We start from the raw sequence: 15108 nt of genomic DNA, 5'->3' as shown, positions 1-15108 counted from the left end.
CCCTGCAAAGTAGGCACCTTGGGACCTCACACAGTTCTCCCAATCACTGCCCTGTCATATTTTCCTGAATCTCATCAATATCGACAGACTTAAATCTCTTCCCTTTCAATGGTGATTTTAGTTTTGGGAAAAGCTGAAAGTCACAGGGCACCAAATCTGGGCTGTAGTGGGGCTGAGTCACCTGGGTGATTTGACGTGATGCATGAGTGGGTGCATTCTTGTGATAAAGCTGTTAATCACCAGTGGCCCATAGCTGCAGCCTTCTGAATCAACCCAATAGTTTTCGTGGAGGAATGTTCAAGCTTAATGCAAAATTTGATGTAGATTCATTGTTCTACTCGCTCAGTCATTTTGAATGTGACAGCCACACAGTACACATGCTAGCTCAACAGTGTCTACTGCCCTCACTGACTACTACAATGAAGTCACCATTGTTCATGCATGCACATTCCAGTCCAGTTTTGTTGGCTGCCAGGGTACATCAGTGTCTTGCAAACTGTCTTGTTATACTAATAATGGCTGGACTTTTTCTGGATAGATCTTGTATACTAAAAACCATTGAATTGTACACTACAAAGCAGTGAATGGGATGGTATATAAATTAGATCTCAATAAAACTGTTATTTTAAAAAGTAGATATGAGAATCTAGCTGTTTTCTATTGAGAGAATCATTAAGGAGATTTGCAAAATGTAAAAAAAGTTAATGAAGTTAGACACCAAACTGTACACTGGGCACTGCACCAGCTCACTTGTTTTTCTACTCAGCCCCTCAGAGAAGTAGCCCATCAAAACAAGCTGAAACTTGTTTGATCCAAATGTAATCCACACTTTCCAGTTACCATCCCTGCATCTACCTCCATCATTTTATATCACTTGTCCTATTCGCATAAGCACTCGCAGTCACTCTCCTGTTCACAATATATTCGTATTAGGTGCTAATTGTTCTCTCTGGTGCTTAGTTGCAAATGAACAAAAGCTAGGGTATACAATACATAAATATATAAATATTATCAGCTATCACACTACTGAGTTAAGTGGAAGTCAATATCGGTGTATTATACTCTCTACTTTGCAGTTCTATTATGGGCTCCACACTGCTGCTCATAAAATGTAGCCCAGGCCTTGTGATAGCAATAATAAAGACAAAAAGAAAGGGTCATGGCTCTTGCAATTTGAACAAAAAATTAAAATTGCCAGGGCATTTAGCTCAAAGGAAAATCAGCAAATTAACAAAATGAAGAAATAGAATATTCATTGCTCATATTGTGAAAGAGAATGTAAATAATGTAAGATGAACTGTGAGGTGAGAAAATTCAGTTACCAAAGAGACAAAAAGTGAACCTAACAAAATTCTGTTTTTCACTTCCTGTTTCTTTCCCCCTGTAATCATAGAAAGTCATGGAAAGAAGGATGGATGGCTGTACTCATAGTAGCCTTTGACATGCAAATTATTATTATTATTATTTTGCCAAAGCCATATATTTCTCCCAAGCTCAATACATGCAGTCATTTTGCTCTGATTTGTAAGTTTCTCTGTATTCAAGGTACAAATAATTTCTACATCCAATTGAAGCTGAATTAAGAAGTTTGACCTACTTTGGCTTTCATTTCTCATATGAAATTTCAGGTTTCAAACTGGCTTCTATGTCATGAAGCAAAGCACCTTAACTCTGGCCTTCTGTTGGCCTTTTGCCTTTGGGGAAACGACTGTTCAAATCTCATTGGCCTGGCTACATGAGCTAGGTCACCCTTCGTACCCACAAAGTTGAAGGCATACCCAGACCTTTCACATCCGCTGTCTAGAAAGAGGTAATGACGGGCATAGCCACGTTACATTTATTGTACACAAGACCTATAAGAGCCGTTAGGGGGTGAAGGTAAAGAGGAGAAGTGTATGACGGATGCCATGCTCCTTGGAGATTTAAGTATTCAGTCTCTAACCAAATTTAAAAATCAAGTCAAAATGTATTTTGATGGGGAATGTATTATAAGACAACTTCTAAGGCAGCCCAATGAAAAACTACAAGCTATGCATTAAAAATATCACGTCCATTGCTCTCCCCTGTCCCGTGGACAATTGTACTAGAACAACAACAATAAATAATTAATAGTAATTAAAAAAAAAGAATATCAAGTCCAAAACCCATCCATATACACTGGTCTCCAATACATGAATAAAAAAAAGAGAAAAAAAAAAAAAGGAAAAAGAAAGAAAAGTCCTTTTTTCTCTTTCTGAGTTCATTTTCATCTGTACTCAGCACTACCGAGCGATGAGATAGCCTCTGAAAATAGTCCATGGTGACACTTAGAAAGGGCTGACGCAAAGTTCATAAAATATAAATGATTGACTAATTTTACCTATGTCATTACTTACTATAGTTTATTATGCAAAATTGTCCAGGCTAAAGAAAAAACAGCATGCCCACCTGGTTGGCTGTCTGGGGTGGGGCCATGGGGAAGACAAGCAATAAACCAAGTTAGGCACGATAGTATTATGGCTTTGTTTACATAAATTGTTGTTTACAAAGCAACTTAAAGAGAATGTGTTATTATCCCCAATTTACTGATGAGTAGATTGTGACTCAGGGGAATTAATGAAGGTCTGGAGATTTAAATATTCAGAGTTTGTCAGGGACAGATATTTAACTAGATTAAGTATTAACTTGGTGGTGGTGATATCTGTGTTGTTGTTTGTGGTAGTGACGGAGGAGGGAGGGTGAGTATTTCTGTAAACATGTATATGTGTGTATGTATAGGAGTGTTCTTTATTGACCAACTCACAGCAAAGTGCCATTACATAGAGTTGCCCTAATTTCAATAAGACATATAGTATATTTTGGCACAAAGCAAACCAACATAAATACTTTAGATTTGCAAAGCTTAGAAATAAAAAGATGGTCCCTCTAGATTTTTAAAATACTTCCATCTTTAGGTTTTTCTGTGTAGACACTGAAGCAGTGTAGTCTTGAGGCATACCTACATTGGCTGAGTTAAGAAGTAAAAATAAAGAATATTCAACAGATGGGCTAGGAAGAGGAGAGTTGTTACAAACAGCTGCCAGCCAAGTTCACCATTTAGATTAAAGACCACATTTCTTTAGAATGTTTACTTCAGGTATAATAGGGCTTTGTGTACTAAAGCAGACACAATTGGGCTTAGCTTTTTATGATAGCTTTATGTGAAGTTGGTTTAAAAATAACCTTCCCATATTCATATGTTGCAAAATTTATTTTGAGAAAGCAAGCATAAAGTGATTTTGGCATTAGTACCACAGTGTGTGAAATTCTGATAACATAACTGCTAAAAATTCAGTGTAGCCTGGGCAGATGCCTGCTCTATTACCTGTGAAGACCGTTACCAAGGGTGAGATGGCACCATCCCTTCTGACTTCTTACCTTCTTAATAGCACCTGCTACAACCTGAAATAATCTCAATTATTCTGAGTTAGATGTTCATTCTCTCCCCCTCACCGAAATGTACGTTCCACAAGAGCCGCTGCCTGGATGTCTTGTTTGGCACAGAATAAAATGACTGCGGATTTCCTTGAGCTGTCAAGGTGCTGCTTTGTCCCAGAGGTATGCTAGGCAAATGGCCCACCGCTTCCTGAGAAATTCATTGTTACAAGTAGTTTACATGGTTATGCGATATTCTGCTTGTTTGTTTCAAAGTCAAGAAATTCAAAAGTCTCATTTTTTCTTCCTTCACTATGACAAAAAATGTACCGTAAAAGCAGAAACTGCATTGCTGTATGCCCAGAGTCTAGAACAGCACCTGATCAAAACATGTCTTAAATAGAGTTGAATAAATGAAGAATAATTATTAATGTGCTTGTCAAAGAGTAGACATTCAATGTATGTGTTAATCAAATAAATTAAGGCAAACAAATTTTAAAAACAGAGATGAAGTTTCTATTGGCAGGTTTTACACTTTGTTCTGTTGATCTATTTAAAAGGAGTTTACTAGGCACAATTCCTTTCAATACAAAATCACACAAAAAATACACGGAAAAAGGTACTTGATCAACAATATCAAGGTTTTCCATTCAAGGTCCAAACCAGTTGCCAATTGAGGAGAATACAAAAGCTATGATATAAAAGCTATAGATTTTAAACACTAATCTATGACAGAATTCAGTTTAAAAAATATAAGGATCAACAAGGTTATATTTTCTTAGTTATGTTAACTAAGAAATCAGGGACTGATTTCTGGGTTTTTCACTCTAGACAGAGTAAGATTTTGTTAGTCAAGGACATTTCCCTTCAGTGCTTAGGAGGTATCTGCTAGAGTCTACAGCCACACCACCCTGAACGCGCCTGATCTCGTCTGATCTCAGAAGCTATCCCGGGGCGGGCCTGGTTAGTACTTGGATGGGAAGAAGTATCTGCTAGACCCCAGGAGGGTGGCAAAGACTGAGAGGAATGGGCTTGTCTATTGAGCGGTTTGAGCTTCATTGACCCTTTGGCTACCAGGAGCAACAGATAGTCTTTCTGCAGGGTAGTGCCACACAGAGTACAATGCCTATAGGAACCCAAACACGTAATGGAGAAATTTAAGCAGCTTGATCCCCTAAGTTCTCTTTCAACAGCAGGCAAACAGGATGCAGGAAGACTACCAGAGTTCTAGAGCTGCATATTTTTCCACAATAATTTATGGCCTGGGTGAGAGCCATAGTTGAATCTGCAAGGAATCATTCTGAAATCAGCAAAGAATAGGCATCATAGAACCAGAAAACACATGTAAAGATGAATTAATAAGATCCCAGTAATTTGTTCAAAAGGAACAGGAGTATAGGTTAAATTACCTAATGAGCTAAACTGTACTACTTACTTCTTATCATCAGCATGAATGGATTAGCTAATATTAGAGAAGCACACAGCACTTAGCTTTTTACAAGCATAACCATGGTCAGCACATTCACACTTCCACAACGCAAGGTTTGGTGAGAAGAAAGCAGAATTTCAGTCCTCGCTCACACCCTTGACCAGGGGCCACGGTGCATGGTACAAGTGCACCACCTATATGAAAGCCTTAGGTTAGGGAAGTGTCTGTCTGTGAAACGCAGATAATAGAAAAATTAATACATATTTAAACCACACATCTGACTCCTAGAGAACCTTAAAGCAATCAATCTTTTTTAAATAAGAAAGAAACTAAGTCAATAGCATCTGAGCAACAGATGAGAATTAAAGCAAAATCTGTCGGCTAATGGTAACGGCTTTTGTGTTCTTTGTTGTTGAAAATGTGCGTGTAGCAGAAGCTCCAATATGCTCACAAACTGATGAGAAAGGCTATGGGAAACAATGCTATTTTTACACCAGAGATAAAATCAACACGACCTTTCAGATCTTAATTTTGCTAAAATAGAAGGGAACAAACCCTGAGTTGCTAGATGTCTAAAGGATCTAGGAGGTCCTGTGATTTCTAACAGAGGAAAATAGAGGGCGTACTGAACAACAACAAAGCCAGCTCTGTGTTATGGGCGATGGAGTATGAACCTGCGAATCAGATTATCTGAAATAAAATAGAAAGTTAAGGCCTAATTTAGTGATAGTCTAGAAAATGGGAAGTTCTCACAGTTTTTTATATTTATAGACTACTCTAGTTAAATCTTTATAGTTTTTTTAACACCTTAAATTAAAGAGGACTTTTTCCCTTGTGAATTATAATACTATGACATAGAAGTAGCTATAATCATGAAAATAAGTATATTAGTTTTCTACTGACACTGTAAAAATACTACAAACTCAGTGGCTTTTAAACAACAAAAAGGGACTGAAATTAAGGGGTGTCAGGCCTGCGTTCCTTTCCTGAGGCTCTCCAGAGAGAAGCCATGCCCTTGGTCTTTCCACCTTCCAGGGACTGCCCACATTCCTTTGCTCCTGACCTCCTCCCTCAATCTCAAAGTCAGCAAATATATATATAATTTCTCTAAACCTTTGTTCCATAGTCACATCTTCCTTTCTACTTTTAAGGCCCCTTGTGATTACATTGAGCCCACTGGGGAAAACCTGGGACAATCACCTTATCTTATGGTCAGCTGATCAGCAACCTTAATTCTCCTTTGCTGTGCAATGTAACATATTCACAGGTACCAGGAATTGAAACATGTACATCTTTAGGGGACCATTATCCTGCTTATCACAATAATGAACATTTATGGAATGTTTATTACTTGCCAGTCACTACTCTAAGCATGTTGTATGGAAGTAAGCAAATAAAATTTTCATAATAATAGTGGATTCTATTATGATTCCTATTTTTCAGATGAGAAGACCGAGGCACAAAGAGATTAAATAACTTCCTCAATGTTACGTAGACAGGAAGTAGAAGAACTGGACTCAGAGGTCCACATGCAGAGCCGGCACTTTTAACCTCTGAACTCCATAGCCTATAAATTCTGGTGATAATAATCACTACCTGCAAAAGGGCAAGCTCAAAATTCAAAATGTGAAAAGGAAAGAGTCTATGGAGGCCATGAGGAAAAACAAACCAATGGCTAGAGAGATTTGCCCAGTGGTGTAAGTATTATTCATTTCCCCTAAGTGTCACTATACATATGTATATACATATATATGTAGGTATATATATGTATACATACATAACTAAATATATAAAGTAGGGCAAAATAGTTTAACAGTTGTGAATATGCAGAACACAGAGTTTATTCTTGTATTATTTATTAATTATGGTATCATTTTTCATACCAACAACTATAAACCTACTTTTGCTTCACCCTGTATATGTATATATGTGTATATATATATAAAGATTAAAGAGAGAGGATTTGTTACATATATATGAATGACACATATTAAATGAAACTTTCCATTTCTGTCTGAAATTTCAGTCCAAGGTCCAAACACTGAGAACATCTGATGACAAATGCTGCTCAGCACCTTGAAGAGAGAGATCTCCTAAGGGTTTAATATGTTTATTATGAGGGCCAAACTGATTCATCAGCTGTCACCTCCTTTCACTCACCTTCAGTCCATGGAGAAGGGTAGCGAGTGAGAGAGAGATTTTCTGTGATGAGAAGTTGTAAGAGTAAAGAAAGTAATAAACAGGGGTGTCTCCATCTCTGATCCCCAACAAAATAAATGAGGAGGCTACAGGAAATCCCCTTTGAGAATCTGAAGGTAATTGTATGAAAGGAGAGACTGTCATCCCACTTCCTACCTGCTTGCTTGGTGACTTGCAAACATTTAGTGACCTTCCCCAGCATGAAAGCTTTCTTGGGAGAGTTTGGCATGTGACCTTCCAGTTGGGGAGGCACAGAACCATGCTTGACTCTGCCCTGGAGAATTCGGAAGACCCCAAGCTGGTTGGGGCATTCCTGCTGCAGGAGGAAAGGAGCAGTGGGAACAGGCTGTACTTCTGTCATGTGGAGGCTCACGAGATCATAATTCTAGTGAACCAAGTAGGTGCTATAGAAGGAAGTCAGGTTAAAGCCATCTGGAACTGAAGTCCACTAGCTGGGGTAACGGGACTTCAGGACTACCGTCTGGGATAAGAGGGGTCTCCAGAAATCAGGGAGAAAATGAAACTCCTATGTCAGTGACTGGTACAGTAGGAAGCCCCCTGAAAAATCCACAATAGTGGCCCACAAAAGGGCACCTGACAGCCCAATAATACCAGATACAACTTAAGTAAAATCCTATTTCAATAGTGCCCTTCCTTTCCTGCTGAGTGCAGAGTCTGAGAAACAGGAGAAGGTGTGATCTTGACACCAAAGTGCAAGTTGTTTTCTCACTGGACTCCGACGAGCCATGCCTAGTAAACGGAGTGATCGCATATGAAATCTTGCTTCTCAGCCCCGCTGCGTGAGGAGAGCAGGTGAGCCAGCTTCACTTTGAGTGTGGAGAAAATAAGGCTCAGGGAAGCTGAGTACCGTGTGTGAAGCCCAGTGGCTGCCGTGTGGAAGGCTGTGAATTCAGACCAGGGCCATCTATCTCCAGACCTAGTGACATCTCCACTACCACAGATCCTGTCGGTGACAGCTAATGCACCCACAGGCTGCCCATACACACATCTAGGGTCATGGGGATGGGGACAGGGTGCGGTTTATTTACACAGTTTGGACTCACGTTTAATTTACCCGCAAAACACTTTGCTACCGAGGGCTCCAGGGATTGCCTGCGTCTCCAGCAAGCATTCGCTTTTCTTGGACAATAGAAATGAAACGCCTTCCTGTCACCATGAGGAGTTTCAGAGACATCTTTTTTCGCAGAAAAGGAGCAAGCACATTCTCAGTTTAACTTTTTATGCATTTAGTCAAAGGGGAAGGAAAGCTTGCATTTTCTTCTGAGTGCTCACAAAGGAGTGATTTTACCAGGAGAAACAGAAAAAACAAAACAAAACAAAAAAACCAACTTAGCTTTCAAAGCAAGTCCATACCTCAGCATGGCACCAAATCCCTTCCTCTTTATTTTCCTTTCAGGATCTTCATTTTCCTCTTTCTGCTTTTTCTCCTTGCCTTTCAATTTGCCCTTTTCCTTCTTCTTCTCCTTCTCTTTTGTTTTTTTGACTTTCCTCGCTTTATTTTCCACATCCTCTAGCTCAGAGTTCCCATGAGGGACAGAGTCACAATTTAGAGCTCCTTGGCCGGAGTGAGAGCTCCTATCAGACAGTCCATCTGTACAAAGAAAAAAAAAATCGATACATGTGATCAAGGGCACTTACTGTTAGCATGTCAAGAAAAGTTAAAATGTAAACACAGAAGAATGAATAACAGCATTCTGCAGTTCTACCCTTCCATGTGGCTACTTGTACCCTTTGAAGAGACAACCGCCTAAATCTGGTGACTTCTAGCAAGGGTTGGTGTTGGGCGTGGGAGACGACCCTTTGCCTACCTGGTGGCCTGGAAGGTTTGATATGTGGTACAACACTAACCTCTCTGAAAGCCAGCTTGTTAACCTTGAGCAGCTCAGAGAGGGCACATGCTGGGTGGGAAACAAACAGGGTGAGTTATCTCCAGGAGGAGTTTCAAAGACAAAAATAACCCAACTGCTTCCACCCAATTAATGCAGCCAGTCCTCGGGTTGATGCTGCTTCTAATGACTCCAATAAGAATGTCAAGAAATGCATACTTAGTACTCCTGCCCTCAGGGTAAACGACAGTTGGTCCTTGTAGGGAAGTGAAAGAGAACATTTCTTTAGCGTTTGCACTGTAAAATAAATTGCATATTGCCTTATCCAATTCCATGTTCGTTAAGCCAAAGGGCAAAACATATCGGGAAAATGAATTACTTTTAATATCAAAAATATAATTGTGGTTCTTAAATCATTTTCCTCCGTGGTTAAGTACACATTCTTGCCTGTGACTAGTGGGGAATAACAAGATGAAGAAACCGTTTAAGGGAGCAGGTTGCCCTACCAGCTTCTAGTTCTTCGGGTCCATCGTAAGATTTGTCAATGGCCGCTCGGAAGCTTTCGTTGCAGCCACGGCCGCGGACCATGTGCAGGCGGGGCCTGTGGAAGGGAAGTTCATTCTTCCTGACCTCCGCAACCGCTGTCTGCAAGCTCTCCAAGGAACTGGACTTCTTCAAACCCAGAGTTGGACCGAAATCTTTGCTTGGAGATTCTGGAAAAGAAAGGGCAAAATGTCACCTTTTCCCGATTGAGGCAGTGTGGTGTCCTGGAAGGGTTTGTTGTTTCAAAAATATTTCTGGTTGGGCAGCTGAGGATTAACCCAAGCTTTGACACTTTTTGTGACTTTGAGTAAGTGGTTTGACTTCTTTAAGCCTTAGTTTTCTTTTGTATAAAGTTGTGGTAAGATTAAAAATGATATCATATATATAAATAAATATGTATATATATATATATCTGCATATACACACATATAAATTAGAAAGTTGATAGCATACAAAGATATGTATGAGGATGTGTACATGGCTGTGTGTGTATGCACACACACTAACACACACTGACACACATGTACACAAAGCACCTAATATAATAAATGCTTTTCTCCCAGTACCGATATCTAGCACTCCCATACTCTGTAGCTTTTATTATTCCCATCACTGTTTTCATAATTATTTAGTACCATGCTATGTACAGAAATCAAAGAACATTGACGAGATTTCCATTTTTGTGATTAAATACTTTACTTTGCTCTGGTGGCTATTCATGTATGGTGAATGCAATTTATTTAGTCTATAGATAAATAAAGCAAAGCAAGAGAGAAAACAACTTTTCTGTATCAATGCTTATTGCTACAAATTATTTCTGATTGGGTATTAACAAAAGGGGAAACTTTTATATAACATAATATTCCAAAAAGAGAAAAACAAAACCTAAACAAGTTATAATAATTTGTGTTCTGACATATAATATTTTTCCCTTGTACTGTTTGTCTTGCCCTGTATCTGCCCCCTTTCACCCAGGCCTTGGTCTTGACCTCCATTCCTACCCACAGCCAAACTCCCACTTGTCCATAACAGGATTAAGCCATATAAATATCAGCAGCACAGGTTTACTTTAAAGATGGAAAGAATTCTATAAGAACTCTCTTCCACCACAGCCAAAGCTCACAATCCTTTCCAGTTACGAATGGGATTATTATTATGACGAGGCTATACTTGCATTACTGGAATTAAACTACTTTGCAATTTTTCAGTAGATATACATTGAATGCATATTAAGGGGTATGTACATAAAGTACCTACATTTCCGTGCCTAGCGTACAGTAAGGTTCACTAAAGAGCACTACCTTTTCTTACTATGGTCACTATTTCTGCTCTACTACTGCCCTCACCATGAACACCACCACTGATTGCTTAACACAGTGCTAGGCAATACAAAGAATACGAAAGTACAACAAAGATGAAATGCCTATATAAACATACATAACATAAATAACAATACACACTTTTCTCTATGTTCTGAATATATTAAGAATATTCAAAATAATGACAATAACACTGACAGCTAACAATACTTAGTCCTCTTCTAAGTGCGTTGCTTATATGAACTTACTATAATCCTTATAGTTGTGCTATGGCACTACTGTTAGGCCCAAGATGAGGAAACTGAGGCACAGAGCAGTGAAATACCTCCAAAGTTGCACACTTCATAAGTGTCAGAACTGGACACTGTCCTGAGACAGCCTACCTCCACCTTTTCTGCTATGTGCTTCCTAGAGTAGCATGTTGCCTCTGCTCTCTACTTGATTATGGTCAAGCTACTTAAGCTAGAATACAGATTCCTCATCTCTAAAATAAGAGCGTTAGTTTAGATGATCCCTGAGCCTAGTCAAGCAGGCAAACTGCAAAAAACGGATTTTTTTTAGTTTAATCATTAACTTATAGGAGGTAATTCTGCACTTTGAACAATATGCAGGATGACAATATACACTGTGTTTTATAGAGCGACAGTGTATTTCCCATAAATGCAGCAGACAAGTGACTAAGCAAAAAGAAAATTACAAGAAATTTCAGGGACACATTTCAGTACTACTTGCAAGTCATAAATACAGGGAATACATTACTACTAAATTCAGAAAGGGAGATACTTCTTATGTTCCCAGGAAGGATGGTAAGTTGAAGAAACAGAAATCAAATAAGATCATTTCTGACAAGCAAACAAAAAGCAACCTAGAGGCTTGGGGCATTGAGGCAACAGTAAAAGCTTTGGTGTTTACAGAACAAATTTTACACCGTGAAGCCGTAGGGATGTCTGGTATGAAGTTTGGCGAAAAACGTGAAGATGAAAAGTTTCTGAGAAAGCCTCATCCTTCTGTCAACAATAGTAACCATCTTTTATTTATTAATTGCCATCCCAGAGATTATATTAGAAACCAAACTGTAAGTATTCATATCAACCTTTAGCAATAAATTCCAGGGAACATGAAAGTGAATAAATCATCCAAGATACAAGGCATGTTATCTAAAAGGAGCTCATCTGAAGCTTAGCAAGACAGTTATATTCCAGAAGGAACAGATACATTGTTATTCATTCTAAGAAAACTGGATTTTGCAGGATTAATAGAGCCAGCTATGAATTCACTTTGTATAAATAGAAGTCACAAATTAGAGGCATCAACTGATGTTCACCAAAATTACAACCCAGCTCTCTTAGATGTATTGAATCGTACATAGTAAAACTAAAAGCAAAATGGGCGATTGAGCCCTAGGTTGTAATATGGTCTCAGGGGGTTTCAGGCTTGGAAAAAATGTTTGTATTTATTCCTAGGGAGTAAACAGGATGTAGCAGTGGAAGAGACAATGATGGTAGAGAGAAGAATCCAAATTCAGGAAAGTTTTTACAAGGCCTTACAGGAGCATTGACCTAAGGGAACTGAACCTGCAAGTGAAAGGGGACTCTGACAGGACCTTGAACAGGGCTCACACTTCCTTTATATGTCAGAAGGCTTCTGACAAAAGTCAAGGTTACTGGGATGGATTATTATGTCAATTGATGGGCACTGGCATTAAATGCCAACAAAACACTTGCAATAACTACTCTACCATGCAAAGGTTTTATGATATACAATAAATTGTCACATTCAATCCCTCTTCTCTACACCTACCCTTACCAATTCTAGCTTGGGAATTCTGTAGCTTTTAATTTGGGAATAGTCAACTGTCTATTTTTAGCCTACTTACCCAAATCATATTTTTTTTTCTAGGTTCCCACTAAAAGTAAAGGTCTCTTTGAAGGCATAATATAAAATAAGCAATTAATCAAAATCAAAACCTCAGTCATTTTATCCCATTGAAGTCATCCTAAAATACGATCACTCCTCATGTTTTCATCTGTAGCTGATATGACATTGGCTGAGGCTGAGTTTAAGTAATTGTCTGAGAGAGTGATCTATGAATACCACGTGTTATCAGTCACAGGGTGGACTTTGTCCAAATTTGAGCATTTACTTGTCCTGCTTTGAGCATCACAGAACTAATCTGAGTACAACTGTTCATTGATTTCCAGGCCAGCTTAGGTTAGTTGCAAATGCCAAGGAACAAATCTTCTTCAAAAGTTTAGTAACAGGACTTTATTTTTAACTTATGACTTCTATGTCCAGTGACCACATTCTGTAAGATCCTGATAAACTTATCTGGCCATTAGAAATATGAATTTGACATACACAAACTTCTCACAATACATGATACAACAGTTACCAAGGGTGCTAGAAGAGGGATTACATGTTAAAAATTATTCTGAAGGTGGTAAAATAAAAATATTCTTAAAGTTCCATGTGTCAAATATTCCCTTAAAATAAAGGCCTCATAAAGAAATACCACTGCAGTCATTTTTAAGATGTTATAACACTTTCAAAGATTCTTCTGTTCTCAAAGGAAGGGTATTGTCCTGAATTGGTCCTAGAAGCCTTCCTCATACAGAGTAAAGGAAAATTTCAGCGTCATGTCTTCTGGCCCCACCAATCCTCAGACACATTCACTACTCCATGCCATCCAGGAAAATAGTGTTATGAAGAGAATTAAAGATTTAAAGGAGGCATGCCACTAATTCTCCCACAGGCATAAACAATGTGAACAGAGGGGAGTATAGAGCTATTGTGTAGGGGGAGATGGCTGTTTGGATGTGACCCTCAGCTTCTCAGACTCAGTCTGGGATGCCTGCCCCTGCCCTCAGGCTGAGAACTGCTGTTGGTTCCCTACAGGGCAGGTGACTAGGATAACAGAGAAAACAGTCTAAAGCAGCAGTTCTCAACCTGTGGGTCACGACCACTTTGGGGGTCGAAAGACCATTTCACAGGGGTCCTCTAAGACCATCGGAAAACACATATATAATTACATATTGTTTTTGTGCTTAATCACTATGCTTTAATTATGTTCAATTTGTAACAATGAAAATACATCCTGCATATCAGATATTTACATTATGATTCATAACAGTAGCAAAATTAGTTATGAAGTAGCAATGAAAATAATTTTATGGTTGGGGATCACCACAACATGAGGAACTGTATTAAAGGGTCGCAGCATTAGGAAGGTTGAGAACCACTGGTCTAAAGAGTAGCAGTTAATAGTGAGTTATTATAGGGAGAGGCTGTGGCAAATCCCAACATGCCCCACTCTTTTATTCATGGAGTGATTAAACCCTCTGTGCCTCAGTTTCTTAATCTGTAAAATGAGGATAAGCAAGGATGAAAGAGTGCCTGGCACAAAGTATGTGCTCATAAGACAGTGATAATTATTATTACTGTTCTCTCTAAATTTTTGAGTAAGTGAAGGCCCAGCAAAATGCATGGGTTCAATCTACCACTGCATTCTTATATACAATCATTTCTTCTGCAGAAAGCTGAAAAGGACTTCATACAGAAATACTATCCTTCCTTTTTTTAATTTAAAAGTTGACCTGATTTTTTTTTCACATAACTCCTTACACCTTTCTTTTGAAAAAAAGGTATATATATCCATCTTTTCATCACATATAGAGGCTGTTTATGGGAAGATTAATAATGGGGCTTTGGTTGCCCTTTCCTTTAGGCTATAATCATTTAATTAGTCAGAGATTTCATTGGCAATGTTCGAACTTTCCATTCTAGCATTAAAATCTCACATTAAAAGGATGCCGTAATCCAGAAGACCAGTAATTGGATCTTCCATTATTGATGAAATTGCTTCCAATACATTCTTATTAAAACATAAGAAATTATTTTGGGGAAGGTATTCACTTTCAGATACATGGCAAGTTTTTCTCCCAGCTCAAGTTTAATAATTAACATATATTTATGATAAATTAGTAATAAATAATGAATGTATTAATCTGCACATTTCAATAACATCAACGGTCCTTAAGGCACTTAGTGAACTTTAATTAAGTTAGTGTCCCTCCCTCTAAAATAAAGGAATTGTGCCCTGTTGTAAATTAGGGATCAAAATTATTACAATGCTATCCAGGGGTCACAGCATGAAGCCTGAAATGGCCAGGAATTCATCAAGATAGCTTGCTTTCATGATCATTTTGGCCTTTCTGTATCATGAGCAATGAACTGAGGCAAATACAATAGAAATGCTTTACTAGTTTCATGGGGAGTTGTGATGTGAAATTAATAGTTTTAAACTCTTTGAATGAAAAATTATTATAAATTCTAAGTAGGAAGTCACAACACCATTTTATTCTTCGACATATTCCATTTT

At 38.4% G+C, this 15108-nt stretch overlaps 1 protein-coding gene across 1 annotated transcript in view; it reads right to left on the bottom strand.

Moving 5' to 3' along the window:
- Window positions 1–15108, bottom strand: part of PARD3B (par-3 family cell polarity regulator beta) — a 966908-nt gene that overhangs the window by 278937 nt on the left and 672863 nt on the right. Inside the window, exons 17-18 of the mRNA XM_090282860.1 lie at window positions 9375–9581; window positions 8396–8633 (exon numbers count right to left, since the gene is read on the bottom strand). Of these exons, the coding sequence (XP_090138986.1) occupies window positions 8396–8633; window positions 9375–9581 (445 nt within the window). The remainder of the gene's footprint in view (window positions 1–8395; window positions 8634–9374; window positions 9582–15108) is intronic.

The sequence above is a fragment of the Furipterus horrens genome, unplaced genomic scaffold, assembly GCF_987537825.1.
Source record: "Furipterus horrens unplaced genomic scaffold, mFurHor1.1.pri manual_scaffold_1, whole genome shotgun sequence".
Lineage (NCBI taxonomy): Eukaryota > Metazoa > Chordata > Mammalia > Chiroptera > Furipteridae > Furipterus > Furipterus horrens.
This window is presented reverse-complemented; position numbering and strand designations above follow the sequence as displayed.